Source organism: Hesperophylax consimilis, chromosome 14 (assembly GCF_061612785.1).
Source record: "Hesperophylax consimilis isolate HC1 chromosome 14, BYU_Hcon_1.0, whole genome shotgun sequence".
In the NCBI taxonomy this organism is placed as follows: Eukaryota; Metazoa; Arthropoda; class Insecta; order Trichoptera; family Limnephilidae; genus Hesperophylax; species Hesperophylax consimilis.
In genome coordinates, this window is record NC_142849.1 from 7,493,826 (window position 1) to 7,511,375 (window position 17,550).

A 17,550-nucleotide genomic window follows, 5' to 3' on the forward strand; every position below is an offset into this window, starting at 1 on the left:
TTATCTACAAACTATGTTTTTGAAAATACGCCCTTGTGATCCGAAACCCCCATAGCTATATACTACCCGATTGGCGACTTTATGAAGCGTAAGTATATAGTTAGTTCCGTTAGTTGTTTGTAGTGTTTGTTCATACATACAATTAAAATATATCACGTCCTGTGAGATGTCATATACCTATTTTTAATTTATTTTGTACAAAATAATTGTATTACAATTATACGTATTTTTGTAGTACGCTTCATCCACATCTAAAGCTTACGGGCTTTATTGAAAAAACACAGAAAAAATGTCTTTCCAGTTAAGCTTATATAAAATACATGATATTTAATTTGAAAATACAATTACCTAAATTCAAATACTGAACTTTGCCCAACTAACTAATCATTTTATTTATTTATTCTGGGTTTATACAGACGATCTTTACTTACGTGAGAACAATCCAGTTATAAAAACTCATTTAATATACGATTAGGTAAAACAATTACACAAATTTAATTAGACGTAGGGTGTATTCATTTTCTTACGCTAAATAAAGATTAAAATGTACAAAAAATAAAAATAACGAATTATAGTACAGTGTGCCAGACGTAATGTGTGACACACAAGACTGTAAACAGGGCGGTGATCCCAATCCGTGGAGGCGTGTGATGCCTTCCTTCAGTGGCGTGGAGGGGTAGAACGGGGCGTCTCTGTAGCCGTTGTAGCTGGTCCGATGCTAGTACTCGTCCTTGCTGTAGAGTCCGGGTCTTTCGTAGGGGCAGAGAGGTCCGGGGTGAGGCGAGGGTCAGAAGAAGAAGAGAAGGCGAGTAGAGTCAGAAGTCGGAGCGAGGTAGAAGGCAGAGCAGAGAGAAGTGTAGAGCTGGTGGTGGTTGCTGGATATCTAATTTTTCAAGGGACCGTTGCCCGTTTTATAGGACCCCGGCGGCCTTCGCTGGCTGAGCGACGCTCACACGGGCCCGCTTTCTCTTTGATTCCTGGAATCGAAGCCCGTGTTTGTGGCGCGCCCGCGGCTCGCCGCCGGGTTGGCTACCGCCTCTCGGCCGGTAATTTCGGGCTCGTGGTCGAACGCGACCACGGCCTCTCTTTGTTCAGACACGATCTTCAGAATCGCGCTTGGGGAACGTTCTGACGGCGAAGCACCTCGCACGCCACGACGGCGCACGGCCCCTTGCTTCGGGCCGGGGCCGAACGTTCCCTCTCGTATAAGCACGACTCTAATAATCGTGCCCGAATTAAATGATCTCATGATTGTACCAGCTCTAACAATACTTCTCTGCCCGTATACCTCTATCCAAGCTCCGACGTTTCATTTATTGATAAGATTTTCATTTTACATTGCTTCATACATTTACATCTTTACATTATTACATACATTTTATACAATTTTATTTCTTTAGGACAGTTAGGATTCATTTAATTTTATTCCACAATTCTATATTTATCTTAATCGTGGGTGACCGCGGCCGAGCCCGGAGCAGTACGTCCGTCACACTCCCCCCGTGGAGCTCGGCTACACCCATTTTAGCGGGAGGCGTGCTGCGACTTGGTGCGGCGTGGTCCCCGGCGTCCAGTCCCCCTGAGGTGGCGAGTTCGTCGGGGCGGCGTCTGGACAGGTCCTTTGTATGTGTCCTTGGAGGCGGGATCACAGGCCGGCAGGAGGACCGCGATCTTAACTGCCGGTCTGACATAGGTCCCCGTGCTGGTTTTGACCTTCACGGTCCTGACCTGTCCGTCCGGGGCTGGAGTGGCCTCGAGGATCCGTCCCCGTGGCCAGCTGTTGCGGGGCAGCGCCGGGTCCGCAATCAGCACCAGGTCGTCCTTTTGTAGGGGCTGCACTGGCTGCTGCCACTGCTTCCTGGCGGCGAGAGTAGGCAGATACTCGCGGACCCAACGCCTCCAAAACATGTCCGCGAGCTGTTGGCCGATCCTCCACTGCTTCCTGAGGCAGACCTCTTCCTCGGCCGCCCCGTACATGGCCAGGTGGGGCCGCCTCCCCGTTGAGCCCATGAGGAAGTGATTGGGCGTCAGCGGTTCCTCGTCTCTGGGGTCGACCGATAGGTGGGTGAGCGGTCGGGAGTTAACGGTGTACTCCGCTTCAGCCAGCGCCGTTAGGAGGGTCTCCTCTCTTGGCGCTCTCGCCTTGAGCGTAGCTGAGAGCGCCCGCTTAACAGAGCGTACGAGCCGCTCCCAAGCTCCCCCCATGTGGGGACTGCGGGGCGGGATGAAGCTCCACTCCATCCCTTGGGTGGTCGCATAGTTTTGGACCCTTGGGTCCCGACAGATGTCTTCCACGGCGTCCCTCAGTTCCTTGTCCGCGCCGTGGAAGTTGGTTCCGTTGTCGGACATCAGGGTCGCCGGCTGGCCTCGCCTTGCCGACATTCTTTGAATTGCCATTATGGCAGAGTCGGCACTTAGTGCGGTGGCCAACTCCAGATGCACCGCCCTCGTCGATAGGCACGTGAAGAGGGCGACGTATCGCTTTTCCTTCCGGCGCCCGATGGTTACCTCCAGGGGCCCAAAGTAGTCCATCCCACAGTTGGTGAAGGGCCGCACATGCCGTGCAAGCCGGGATGCTGGTAGGGGTGCCATCATCGGGGGAGACGGCTTGCCCCGCCGCATTTTACAAGCGGGGCACATGTGTTTTATGCGGCGGAGAACTGAGCGCAGCTTTAAGATGTGGAAGCTGGTGCGCAGTTCGGCCATCGTCGTCTCCACACTCGCATGATCGGCTCGGGTGTGGTATTGTTGCACAAGCAGCCGGGTGTAGCTGTCACCACCGTCCAGGATTATGGGTGACTCGGGTACTCCCTTCACTCCCTTGACTCTCGAGCCCATTCTGAGCACCCCGTTGTGGATGTGGGGTGCGAGGGAGACGAGGCGACTGCTGCTGGGCACGGCCTGCCCCGAGTGGAGCTGGCGTAGCTCTGCTCCAAAGGTTGCTCCCTGGGAGTGCCTTATCCACCGCCATTCTGCGGCCCGGAGCTCCTGCAGGACTAGGGGGCCCTCGGCTGGCCTAGCGGGTCCCTGGTGGCATCGCCGAATGAACCGCAGCATCCATGCTGTGGCCCGGATCAATCGGTTCCAGGACGAGAACCGCAGGATGGAGGGCAGCCCGTCCTCCACGGCGAGAGTAAGGCCCACAAAATTTGGCCGCCTTTCCAAAATCTCGTCACCCGGCTGTTGGCTCTGCCGTTCCTGGGGCCATTGGTTACTCGGCGCTGTCAGGAAGGAAGGGCCGGTGAACCACCTTCCACTCTGGGTGAGGTCCGGTTCCTCCAGGTCCCGGGTTCCGATGTCGGCTGGGTTCAGCTTGGTTGGGACCCAGCGCCAGCTGGCGATGTCGCACAGCTCGTCAATCTCCCCCAACCTGTTTGCCACAAAGGTTGAGTAGCTGCGGGGGTCCGTACGGAGCCAGCACAGCACCGTGGTGGAGTCAGTCCAGTATGAGGTGGAGGTGATAGGAGCCTGGCATTCCCTTCGAAGAGTGTCAGCCAGGCGGGCAGCCATGAGCGCAGCCTGCAGCTCGAGGCGGGGAATGGAGAGCGGTTTCAGCGGTGCCACCTTGCACTTGCTGGACAAAAATGTGGCGGTGCTGCTTCCCTCTCCCGTAGTCTCCACTAGATAGGCCACGGTACAGCAGGCTGCCTCAGACGCATCGCAGAAGAGGTGTAGAGCGAAGGAGTGGGCCTTGCTCAGCAGGCAACGCCGCGGTATGCGGATGCTCAGGCCTTGGAGCATTTTGATCCACTCGGCCCACCTTGCTGCGTGCGCCTCGTGGATGCGCTCATCCCAGCCGACGCTGGACCTCCAGACATCCTGCAGGAGAATTTTTGACCGCACCGTGAGGCAGGCCACGAAGCCCACGGGGTCAAACACCCTCATGACCGTGCTCAGCAGCTGCCTCTTGGTTGGGTGCCGGATGAGCTCGGCCTTCTCCGTCTCCTTGAACTCATACATGAATGTATCGTTGACGGGATCCCACGACAGGCCGAGCACCTTCTCGGTTTCACAGGCGCCGCTGCTGATGGCTATGGCCGCCTTGGCCCTCTTCTCTGCCGGCACGCTTTGGATTGCAGCGGGTGCGTTGGAGGCCCAGCTTGCCAGGTGGAAGCCTCCCCGGGATAGGAGGGTGCTGACGCCTTGTACCAGCGCCGCAGCCTCGCTCACGGAATCGGCGGCGTCCAGGTAGTCGTCCATGTAGAATTTAGAACGCACTGCTGCGGCGGTGGCGGGGAATTCTGCGGCGCCTTGGTCGGCCACCCTGTTGCGGACATATTGCGCGCTGCTGGGAGAGCAAGTGGCCCCAAACATCATTGAGGACAGCTTGTATGTGGTCGCTGCCTCTAGTGGGCCGGCTCGCCATAAGAAGTATTGCGCTATTTGGTCCTCCGCTTTTATTTTGATGCGGAGGAACATCTCCTCTATGTCGGCGGCTATGGCGATCTTGCCCTCCCGGAACCTCAACAGGTTGCCCAACAGGGATGACAGCAGGTCGGGCCCGGTTAACAGCCGGTCGTTCAAGGAGGTTCCCCGGCAGCGGCTGGCGGCGTCAAAAACAACTCGCAATTTCCCGGGGCTGTTCGGGTTGGTGACCGCGAAGTGGGGCAGGTACCACCTCCGCCGTGACGGTACGCTAGCCTCGGCGTCGGGTACCTTTACTGCGTACCCGCGCTCTATCAGGTGCGAAATTTTGGCCGCGTACGCTGCCGCCAGTTCGGGGTCGCTTTTCAAGCGCTTCTCGAGGGCGTTGAGGCGGTTTACGGCGCACTGCCGGTTGTCGGGCAGCCACACGTCGTCCTCTCTCCACAGCAGCCCGGTCTCCCACCGACCCGAGTCCAGCGGGCGCGTTGTTTGTTCCATTATGCGCTCGGCGCGGCGTATGTCGGCGGACACCCGGCTGACTGCGGTCACGCCCAGCGAGTCAACGGAAAAGTGCCTTCGTATGAGCTCGCTGATTTCGCCCATTTCAGCCGTCTCGCCGATCACGTTTAGCGTGGTACCGCTATCCACGTCCCGCCGGGTGCCCCCATGTTGAATCCAGCCGAGCGCCGTCCGCGACGTCATGCGGCCGCCATCCTCTTCTTGGACCTCCCGTGACACGATCAAATGAACATTGTCCTGGCCGATTAATAGCCGTGGTTTCACTTGCCGGCGGCCGGCCACTGTTTGTCGCGGGAGGTCTAGGTCGGACACTGTGTGAGCCACCATCGCGTATTCACAGCCGTCACCGCGCACTGACAACTTGACCCGCTGCGACTTGGCATCCGACGAACACATGCCGTTGGCGCCGTGAATGCGCAGGCCGCGGATCGGCCCCGCGGCCCCAACAATGTCTGCCACTTCGGCGTCAACGACGGTCACCGTCGAGCCCTCGTCGAGCAGCGCGTGCACGGTCACTTGGCCCCCGGGGCCGCACAATGTCACAGGTAACACTTTAAGCAGCACCTTTCCCGATTGGTCCCAGGTGTTTGTCACTGTCTGCGCCTCGGGGCCGCGAGCGTAAGCGGCGTCGTGCAGTAGGCGATGGTGGGGAACCCGGCACGTTCCCACCCCGCAGTTGACACGGTATTTACACGTTTTAGTTTGGTGCACACCGTCCAAGCACTTAAAACATATCCGGGCCCCTTTCACCAACTCCCATCGCGCACCCACTGTTTCACTCGTGAACTTGGGGCACCGGAATAACTTGTGCGTAGCGTCTTTGCACAGTGTGCACTTCACTTCACTGCGGGGTTCCGGCCGCTCGTCGGTAACGAAAACGTTGTCGCGGTGCGGGCGGGCGGCCCGCGGATGCTCGGCCATGCTCGGACGCGCTGCTCGGCCGCTATCGGTGAGGCCCGACCGCGGCACCGCGTTGGTCAGCCGCTTCAGGAACCCGGCGAGCTGCACCACGGTGGCGGCCTGGGCCTGGTCGGCCACCCTGTCCAACCATGAGAGGCGGAGGGCGAGAGGCATCTTCGACGCGATCTCGCTGAGTAGGGCGGGGTTGGAGAGGTAGTCGCTCCTCAGATTTCCCAGTGAGGCGACCACGTTCTGTACCGCCCCGGAGAACTCTACCAGAGCTTCGGTAGACGCATCCTCCGGCAGCCGAGTCAGCCGCCGTATTTTGTCAAACATGACAGTGGCGATGGAGTGCGCGCCCCCAAATCGGTGCTCCAGGACGTCCATGATTTCTGGCACCTGCGCCGGGTCCAGTAGGAGAGGGCTGACGGCTTCGCGCGCCTTTCCCTTCAAGGCACGCTGCAGCCGCATCAAATTCTCGGCCGCCGTCATCCCGCAGGTAGCCGTCGACTGCAGGAACTGTGCCTTCCAGGCCTGCCACTCTATGGCGTCGCCCGCGTAAGGCGGCAGGTCCTTGGCGCTGGACTGCCGGGCGATGAGCGACGCCATCCGCTCATCCTCGGGGTGGGAGCGGGGTGTACCGCCGGCCTGGGACTGCCGGAGGGCGTCGGCAAACATGGCCGTCACCTGGGCGAGAGGGACACTCCCCTGGTTCACCCAGTCCCGCGTCTGCCTTGCTGCCTCGTCTGCGCGGTTGAACGCCCCGTATCCGTCCATGTGGGGCTGCGGTGGCGAGTCTGCACTCGGGGGAAATGCTGGGAACTGGGCGGGCCCGCGGGTCACACCGGGATAGCCATACTGCGGCTCCGGCCCACCTCGCAGCGTCGCGACGCCTGGGGAAGCGCCGTCCGTGAGTGGATGCACCGCCTGGTTGTCCGTCCCGGTTTGAGCCCTCACTGCATGGCCAGTGGTTTGCGCCTCCGCTGAGTAGCCAGGACGCGGCGCAGTGGTGTGCGTCTCCGCTGAGTGGCCAGGACGCGGCGCAGTGGTGTGCGTCTCCGCTGAGTGGCCAGGACGCGGCGCAGTGGTGTGCGTCTCCGCTGAGTAGCCAGGACGCGGCGCAGTGGTGTGTGTCTCCGCTGAGTAGCCAGGGCGCGGCGCAGTGGTGTGCGCCTCCGCTGAGTAGCCAGGACGCGGCGCAGTGGTGTGCGCCTCCGCTGAGTAGCCAGGACGCGGCGCAGCGGTGTGCGTCTCCGCTGAGTAGCCAGGGCGCGGCGCAGTGGTGTGCGCCTCCGCTGAGTAGCCAGGACGCGGCGCAGCGGTGTGTGTCTCCGCTGAGTAGCCCAGGTTCCGCCCGAGGCCGCTAGATGGCGCCGCCGTCGGTGGGTACTCTGCCCGTGGAGCTGTGGCGCGCGTCTCCGCTGCGTGGTCCGGGTCTCGCCCGAAGCCGCTAGATGGCGCCGCCGTCGTCCGGTACTCCGCCCGTGGAGCTGGGGCGCGCGTCTCCGCTGCGTAGTCCGGATCTCGCCCGAAGCCGCTAGATGGCGCCGCCGTCATCGGGTACTCCGCCCGTGGAGCTGGGGCGTGCGTCTCCGGTTGCCAGGCTGCAGGGGAAGCGGTCCGCGGGAGGCCCTTCAGCGTGGCGATCAATTCGGCAATCTGTCGGGCGCTGTCCTCCTGCAGCTTCTGGTCGCGCCGCCTCTCAGCTCGTAGCTCGAGCTTCACCTGCCGGAGCGTGTCCTCGCTCGAAGCTTCGCTTCTCGACGAGGCGTCGGCCATGGCAGGGGGCGTCTGTGGTGGTGACGCGTCGGAGGGGCCAGCCAGAAGTTCCGCTTGGGGGTCAGAGGGGGCCAGGGGGGCGGTAGGCCGGAGTCCGGGGGGCGCGGCTGCGGCCGCCCCGGTTGGTGTGGGATCATCGCTTCCTTGCGATGAGTCCCCGTCAGCGCTGTTCTTCCCAGAGCGCAGTGAAGGTGACATCTTCCACGGAGAGATCCGGCGGCGAAGGACCACTTATGTGCCAGACGTAATGTGTGACACACAAGACTGTAAACAGGGCGGTGATCCCAATCCGTGGAGGCGTGTGATGCCTTCCTTCAGTGGCGTGGAGGGGTAGAACGGGGCGTCTCTGTAGCCGTTGTAGCTGGTCCGATGCTAGTACTCGTCCTTGCTGTAGAGTCCGGGTCTTTCGTAGGGGCAGAGAGGTCCGGGGTGAGGCGAGGGTCAGAAGAAGAAGAGAAGGCGAGTAGAGTCAGAAGTCGGAGCGAGGTAGAAGGCAGAGCAGAGAGAAGTGTAGAGCTGGTGGTGGTTGCTGGATATCTAATTTTTCAAGGGACCGTTGCCCGTTTTATAGGACCCCGGCGGCCTTCGCTGGCTGAGCGACGCTCACACGGGCCCGCTTTCTCTTTGATTCCTGGAATCGAAGCCCGTGTTTGTGGCGCGCCCGCGGCTCGCCGCCGGGTTGGCTACCGCCTCTCGGCCGGTAATTTCGGGCTCGTGGTCGAACGCGACCACGGCCTCTCTTTGTTCAGACACGATCTTCAGAATCGCGCTTGGGGAACGTTCTGACGGCGAAGCACCTCGCACGCCACGACGGCGCACGGCCCCTTGCTTCGGGCCGGGGCCGAACGTTCCCTCTCGTATAAGCACGACTCTAATAATCGTGCCCGAATTAAATGATCTCATGATTGTACCAGCTCTAACAATACTTCTCTGCCCGTATACCTCTATCCAAGCTCCGACGTTTCATTTATTGATAAGATTTTCATTTTACATTGCTTCATACATTTACATCTTTACATTATTACATACATTTTATACAATTTTATTTCTTTAGGACAGTTAGGATTCATTTAATTTTATTCCACAATTCTATATTTATCTTAATCGTGGGTGACCGCGGCCGAGCCCGGAGCAGTACGTCCGTCACAGTACAGAGAAGTAAGAGCCAAAAGAGACACAAATAGAGACACACGAGACACAGATAGAAGCACAAATAGGGACACAAATAGAGACACACGAGACACAGATAGAAGCACAAATAGGGACACAAATAGAGACACACGAGACACAGATAGAAGCACAAATAGGGACACAAATAGAGACACAAGAGACACAGATAGAAGCACAAATAGGGACACAAATAGAGACACAAGAGACACAAATAGAGACGCAAGTAATACATAATATAATCAGTGCAACATATTTTTTAGCAATAGCAGAACATTTGTTTCTGAATCCATATAAATTATCGACGAAAATTTCTACTTCATTTTAATTAACTAACTAAACACTATCGAAAGTCGATTTATTTAGGTACTAAAAATGTGACATGATAGATGCATCAATACGTTTAGTAGATTTGTTCCCAGACTACGTGCGAAGACTAAACCTTTGACTGCAGAAAGTATTCCTTTATTTATGGCCTGTAATATTATGTTATTGCTTTCCATATATCTCGTGAACGTGAGAGAGTTATTCAAATATTATCATTGACCTTGGGGGCAAACTGGGGTGCCTGCAAAATAGTATTATTGATAAATTTTCGACCTTAGCAAATTCGATCACATCTTCGAATATTACACTCGATTACTCTTGTATCCAATCAAAATATGATGCAATATAGGTAAATACTCTTTAAAAATCAAACATATACGTTTTTCTTCTTCTTCACTCAAATAAAATATAAATTTCATTACACCTGCGCATCGAAGAAACATTTTTGCTATCTCATCCCTCAAGTGGAGAGATCGGTAACCTTAAAAACCCGACCCACCACCTTTTTTGTTGTTGTGAACACTGCCCTAGAATCCCAACCCAATCCCGTTCGGATCCAGTAGGTCTACGACGATGAACTTTGTTATTAGGCTTAAATTTAAACTTTAATATGTAGTATTTATATGAAATACTTATTTATTCGAAATACTTTATTTATATGAAATACTTTATTTATATGAAATAAGATAATTATATTCAAACCACGCGGAAGAAACAATGGATCCTGGATACAGCTGAAAAAATAGCCAGTAAGCAATTAATAAGCCCTACGTAATTTAAAATTTCTACGACCATTATAATGCTTATGTAATATATTCTCCAATAAATAAATAAGTGTATGTAATACTATTTTTCGTGAGAACGTTATTTCTTAGAAAACTAAAACACATATCGAACTTCGTTCGTCTTTAAAAGCCAAGTATCTGGAAAAGTTGGCTCATTTGCTCTGATTGAGGAAGTTTTGTTTTGCGGAAGGTGAGAGATCTTTTTACCTCTAGTTACCTGGTCCCTACTCAACTGCTACTTGGAACCCTCTACCGGCGATGGTTTAATTTGCTACAAGTTTTAAGAGGTTGTGTGTTGTAATGAGAAAACGGTTATGACAAACTTGCAAAGACTCACTGAATTCGCTTTTACGTAAAGTCTTTTTAGAGAAGACAGATTTAAAAAAAAGTTGTTTTTATCTCTAAATCTTAACCTACATACTTTAATATCAAAGTTTTTTAGCGGAAAAGTCTTCTAAGAGAAGAAGGATAAGAAAAATCTGTTCCCATCTTTTTCTGATCTTATTTCAGTGTTCTCCTAATTAGGCCACAGTTCTTCGGTTCTAATGTGAACAAGAATGTAAACGTGTTATAATGTAATTTTTCACTTCCCATCCTTCAGCTTTCCCATTTATTTCCCCACTCCCATCAGTTTGGGAAGTGGGTATGGGTACCGCCGCCCCGGGAACCATTTATTGGAAAACTAACACCTCTGCCATAGGTCACCCCAAGTCCCCACTTCCGTCACTCATGGACACATTGATCCCTATATCACCAGTGAACCCTCTCATTTTACTTTCCCAAAACTTCCTTTCCTCAATAAATACCCTCCACATAGCATCCCCAAAGATGACATAGGCCCTGAGGTAAATTATTTTCCTCCGGGCCTCTTGTGTGGTGGTAATGTAAAAATGTCTCACAAAATACCGCAAAAAGGAACATAAGAATATTATGGCTTAAAAATATCATATTCATATAGTTCAGAGGCTCCCAAACCTTTTTTACCCATTTTTTATGTCCATGGATTTGTATGAGGATTTGATACTTGATAGCTCCGGGGTCAATATAGACCACTTTGGTAATGACTGATATAGATAAACAAATACTGATTCTGAATATATAAGGTTTATTATATATTATTGTACGTAGAATCAATAAATCGTCATAATAAACCGAAATAGAGTTAAACTCCATGTCATTGGTTGGCGATCTCTGACAAAAATTTTAATGGCTACCTCATGGTCGGTCGGCGGTGTGCATTAATAATGCGGACATTTTTGTGTGAAATAACTCTTCGTAGATTCGCACACAAAAATCGTGTACAAATTATTTAAAAAGAATTAATTTTATTTGGAAATTATGGCAAATATTTAAATCGGGATCATACCGACCCTAGTGGAATTGACCTTAGTGTTAACCGACCAAACCGAGGTACTTACGACGTCACGCGTACCTCTCCAGATTTTGACGGATTTGGCGGGCTTTGAAAAATACAAACTGAAAAAGACATTTGAAAAAAAAAACTGGGATTTAAATTAGAAGATGAAGAAAATTCAGAAGAATTCATGAAAATTTTTTTTTATTGAAATTCGATATTAATAATGTGGTTAGCTTATGCAGGTCATATTTAACCTAACCTTAGCTAAAATTTTATACATCAATTTTTATACATACATTGTTATACATTAATTGTTATACATCAATTGTTCTACATCAAGTGTTATACATAAATTGTTATGCATTAATTGTTAAACATCAATTGTTATACATCAATTGTTATACATCAATCGTTATACATCAATTGTTATGATATCATAATATATGGCACATTGTTTTGAAATATCTTGTGAATATGACGTGGTGACACTTTGAACCATTTAAAAATAACTGTTCTTCCGACAATACATATTCGTAGCAACCCAATTTAAGACCCTGCTTTGTGATACTCATTTTAATTATCTATGGGTACGATACATAGCCCAAGCCTTGCATTTATGTCCGTAATAATTTTGTTATTGAATCTTCTTCAGACATTATTCCGAGAACGATCTATAAATGTCAGTCCGAACGACGCCATAGAGTCTGTGAAAATGGCTTTCAAAGTTCGAACCCAAGCCGTGCATTTATTATGCTCGCAAGAATGATGATGTTTAAATTGAAATGCTACTTTACACAATTCTTTTCATTAAGTCCACTTCACACCATAATTCTTAGTACGATTACAAAATTTCAGTCCGTTCGTCGCCATATTTTTTTTTTTTTTTTTTAAAGAAAGACAAACATTCCCGGGTTACGAATAACCCAACAATGTTTGAAAATCTCCTACTACCACCACAGAAAGCCGAAAATGTTGCTTGTGTTGTGATGGAGGACTTAGCCAGCCGAGGAATCGAACACGCGACGCTCGGGTGAGACCCAAGCGCTATGCCCACTCAACCACTGACCGGTCTATATAGCCTGATAAAACGGCCGAAGGTCGCGGATTCAAATGCCGGCGTGCGCAAGTAAATTTAATTTGTGTTATTTCATAATTTATTTCCAAAGTAGTAGATACTTTCAGTATCGCCCTGGTGAAAGGCCACCATTCAGAATCGAAACCTTCCTTGCTTTTGCCGTGTTTGGTGATGAGATCTGAATAGTCAGGTACTTCCTTAGGTTCACCTATCCCATCTCCTTCCCCTCCCTCTACATTTAGCTTCACAACATACCCCAATTATTGGGGATGCCATGGTCTCACTGTCTCTAGATGGTTGGGAGCAGTTGGGAAGCTGTTCCTACAGCAGTTACAAAATCACTGCCTGGTTCCGCGTTAAAATATCTCGATATTGTTTATTGTATAGAAATACATCCTAACTTTTTTACGTTAGAATTTATAACCTCACTATACAATGACAAGCCTGTTTTGAGGTAAATATCTCCTACCAATTTGTATTTTGAGATTTTTCCTATTTACTATGTTATTTATATCCTTCATAGTGGCCTAAATTATTACAACACCGAACGGATTGCTCAGCTCAGCCCTCAATCTGAAATTCGTATTAAATATATCACGGTTAAAAAAAGACATTTCGCAAGAAACACAAACGACCTATTTCATTTTATTTCCAAACTATGGCGGCCACATAAAACAACAAGACATCTCCCAACCGAAATAGCTGGAAGCTACTTACTGCCTTGAAAAAACAAACTTCTGGTATTAAATCCTTGTGTACTTTCAATTTTGGCATTCCACAGAATTTTGTATTAATCCCTTATGCCCTAAAACAATAAAACCTCAGCCTTTCATGTTTCGTTTAATCCAATCGCCAGGGCCGCGTGTTTCAAATAATTAAAAAAAGTTTTTTTACTGGATTTGGATGAAACGTTAATACCATTTAACCACAAGTTAACAAATTAAAACAACCCTTTTGAGATTACAGACATCTGCAACTCAAGATGATTATTATTTCATAAATTTTAGAATATGACCGACGTTTTGCAGGCATATTGCGGAAAATCGATCGACTTTTTAAATTTACAGCAGTCAACAAAGTTTGCTGGTTGAGTAATAAGTCATTTCAACATAGATTTAGACTTCGTGCCTAAATTTTATCAATTAAAACATGTTATGTCACACTTTAATACACAAACAATCGCTTTATTTTGCAAAATATAATAAATAACACAACACGTTATATTTGGGCAGCACCTGCTATATTGTGTATATATTATTATCAAATGTAACAAAAATAGCGTGTTTCTCAATTACTTTGAAATTTTTAACCAATTACATAATAAGACATTTGTATCTAAAATTAATCTTCACACTGATTATGATAATTTGTGATTATCTCTAAATATTACTTTTTTATTAATACTTTTCTTAATTTGTAACTATGTAGGGTGTTTCACCCATTTATTTAATTATTTATTTATTAACACCTTTTTTAGGAGCTTTTACATTTGAATTGTAAAAATTTTGCTGTATAAAAAAAAATCCAGTTAAAAATCTTTGATGTACGGAGCGATGAAGTTGTGTGGCTAATTACGAGTACCAGAAGAACTAAAATTCGAATAAAACATAAATAACGAAAATATGTGATTGATTGCCATAATACGGACATGTGTCTAGTGTGGTAGTCGAAAAGCATGTAAAAAACCTGTATCCAAATATATTTTTATGAATAAAGAAAATGAAAAAAATTAAAAAAATAATGCTTAAGCTTGGTTTGAATACAATCCTTAGGAAGATAACTATTTACCTATTTAAAATACAACAAAATAAGTAATTATTATAAACAATAATTATAAGCCTGAAAGACACATATAAAATTAAATAATCTTCTAAGAAAAAATACGAAATTCGTTGTTTCCGGGTGAAAAGATCTATTAAGCAATAATTGTTGAATAAAATACTAGTATTTTTTTAATTATTCGGTGGGTTTAAATAAGCCGACGTAGCATAGTCGCTTAGCGCTCTCAACTGGCAATCGGAAGGCTACGGGTTCAATTCCCGTCTGAGGCATTTATTTCATATTTTAAGATAATAATTATTGTTTATAATAATTTATTATCCTTTATGCTTCGCTAAAAAACCTTGACTTGTAAGCGTAGGTTTATCTATATCCGAACTGCCTAAATAATAATCTTTTGTATTTGTTTTGTTATACAATGAAGATATTCACTGACTCTGTATAAAAATTTCCCTCCATTAGTATTCTGGGTAATGAGGAATACATACATGGTATTTAGTCCCAAAATGTTTGTACTGAAATAAATTTCGACTTCTAATAATACTTAGTGGAAGAAATAATTAATTAATTTAATAATGTAAGTTTTTTAGTTAAATCTTGTCCATTGGTTGTATTTTACTGTATTACATTAAGCTTATCTGGCTCGTTATGATATTATTTGTGCTCAGCAAATTATAACGCTGAATGTTCGTACAACGTAAAGTGAGAGTAATGTAAACACAAAGATCAGAGCGTTGCAATGAATAATACAGTAAGCAGAAAGCTTTTGACCACATAACTCCAGAGAAGACAGCACAACAATGAAACCGATAAGACAAAACATGGCTTACCATGGTCACCGCTTGAAATATTTTCAAAACTGAGTAATTTTATAAGTTTTTCTAAAGGACGGCTAAGCCATTCGCAATATGGACTTATCTATTGCACTATGGTTAAGGCTGTTACTGAGACGCTACAAGTGTGTGTCCCATCGGATTCAAATGTTTAAATAAAAATTATTACTTTATGCCCACCACTATTTAATTAAAATAATCGACATGTTTCAAAAAGAATGTTTTCTTCGTCGGGATGATGGAAATTAGCAAATATAAGAATAGAAAAAATAATAAATAATAAACAGTTCTGTTGTGGTAATTATTAAAAATTTTTGTTAAATACATAAATTTGTTACTTTATAAAAGTTTCTGGTATAGACGTACACAAATTCAATTATTTCCTATTTTTTTCAAATTTTAAACATTTAAAAAAATAATACTAATTACTCATTAATCACCGCTCATTGTAATATTTTTGTGTATGGTTACTAATTTGTCTATTCTTGTTTTTATTATGTTTCACTATCCTGACGAAGAAACCACTGGTTTTCAAACATTTTGGTTTTGAAACAAAATAATTAAAAATAGTTGTATGTACAAAGTTATTTATATTATTTAAATTAAAAAGACGTCACAAAGAGAATTTGCAATTTGAAGAACAAATTAAAACTCTTCGATATTGTCATGAGAAAGTTGACAAAGAAAGGAAACTTCGTTACAAGTAAATACCTTCGTTACAAGTAAAAAATTTCTCACTTATAAATAAAACCAGACAATTTCTACGATGTTTTTTTACCTTTTTCAACAATGCTTTCACAGCATTTCCGTTATGTTTGACGGCTAATTGGCTCACAACTCAAAAGCTGGCACAGGTCGAGAATCAATGATTATTTGAAGTGACAACCAGATCTTAAACGAAAATTCAATCCCAACTCATAGATAGCTTACGGAAGATTTAAAATCTCATTAATAGTTCCGATGAACACTTAAGCGGTCCATTTTTTTTAAATTTCGTTAGTAGTTCCTATGAACAGTGCAGCGCTCAAATTATTTAAAATAAAAAATAATATCTAACACAACCTCCGCAATTCATCTATCAGCCAGATAAGTGAAACACAAGTAGTGAAGAGAGCTCAGCGGAGAAATAATAAGTTAATATTTATGTCTCTTTGTGGTTCGCGGGGAACATTGTCTCGGGCGACCATTTCATAAGCTACCGACTGAAACCAAGAATAAATGACAATAACTTGTCGGAGATTATTCTCTTTCTCTATCTATGTAAATTTGTAACGCATAATGCTTCTCTGTAGGTATGGAGATAAAACTATAATACCCAACAGACTTTTCTCAAAATTAAATTTCCAGTTTATCCCGACAAAACCACGTTTTAATGGTATAAAAAGAACGGCTCAATTTATCAGGCTATGTATGAATGATACACCTAAAATTTTTAGTTTTCAAGAAATTGGGAATTTCGATGAAGAGACATACAATGGCGAAATTGAATGTCAAACATTGAGGAGATTTTTTGAAAAAAGTTAATGTATTGTCGAAAACTTACGAATTTTGGTACAAAAAAGGTTGTTGAAGCACTTACCCAAATTGGTAGACAAAAATTTTTTACAGAAAAGCAGATTTACATTTTCAAAGAAACTGTCCTTTTTTACAAAACGTTGAGTGAGGGACCATTGGCACTTAAAAGGGATTTGTTATGTGGGACTTTGCGTTTATTTAATTGTGTAGGTATTTATTGATCAAGCGAACTGATGTAAGCCATTATATTTTGCGTTACATCATGTCCATGCCCTAAGGAAAAACTACGCTAGTTAAATGATAAAAGTTGAGCAACAACCGTTAAAGCCAGCGATAGAATGTGTAAACGCTTTGTTAACAGTAGGTAGGTACCTATTAAAATAGTAAATTAAAAAATATGCATCCTAGACTTCCATAAAAGTCAATAGATATCGCACATTAAAATAAAATTGATATATTTATCCATGACACTACTTAGATTGCATTTAGTTCGGGAAGAATCTTGCAACCATACATAAAGATATGCGTTAAAAAAATGAATATAATGTGGGCAGTTCTTGGTCGAAGTTTAATACAGTTAAATATTATCGAAGGAGGTAGGTCGGATTAGTTCAGTGCTAGACCAAAGCCCTGGCAAGGCTGATGTCCTGGGTTCATTTCCTATATTGTCTTCAATGAATTAAGTTTATGTTGTGTAAATGTTTTGTGCCAATGTTAATGCCCATCTTCTTGGGGGAGAAGGGACTAAATTAGTATTCTTGCAACCCCCTATAAAAGGGAGGGGAGACAATAAAACATATTTACGTTTCTGTGGTTTTGAATTTTGAGTTACGCTTGATTATTTTTCATTTTAAAACTAACACTTGCCTTACGCGATCTTCTTTATTTTTTTCTTCAGTTCATTCAACCATCGCATAATACCAAATAACTTGAAATTTTTAAAAATCTATACAATAAGTAAGACAAATAATGCCTTGAAAACATCATTTCTGGCATTTGAGTCGTTCTACTTTAGCTAGTTGTTAGTAGTTGTGGTCGTGCTTAGTAATCAGATCTGCATAGGCAAGTTCTCCCAATCCTTGATCTTTTATTTCTCCAATTCCCACTACATCACGATGTTAGATGTTAAAAAAGACGAAAAATATGTCA

At 46.1% G+C, this 17,550-nt stretch overlaps 2 protein-coding genes across 2 annotated transcripts in view; both read right to left on the reverse strand.

Annotated features, from left to right (window-relative positions):
- Window positions 1-17,550, reverse strand: part of LOC149417841 (uncharacterized) — a 410,945-nt gene that overhangs the window by 250,680 nt on the left and 142,715 nt on the right. The window lies entirely within an intron of this gene.
- Window positions 1,525-7,761, reverse strand: LOC149417843 (uncharacterized). The gene is made up of 2 exons (XM_089639857.1): window positions 7,089-7,761; window positions 1,525-6,740 (listed from the first exon to the last, which is right to left on the reverse strand). The coding sequence occupies exons 1-2, from the start codon at window positions 7,759-7,761 to the stop codon at window positions 1,525-1,527; spliced, it is 5,889 nt and encodes a 1,962-aa protein (XP_089495983.1).

Bases quoted from the DNA above. Each gene is read 5' to 3' on its own strand.
- LOC149417843 (XM_089639857.1), bottom strand. From the start codon at position 7,761: ATGTCACCTTCACTGCGCTCTGGGAAGAACAGCGCTGACGGGGACTCA. The intron at 6,741-7,088 runs GCTACTCAGCGG...CTGGCCATGCAG, and splicing joins CACCGCTGCGCCGCGTCCTG to TGAGGGCTCAAACCGGGACG.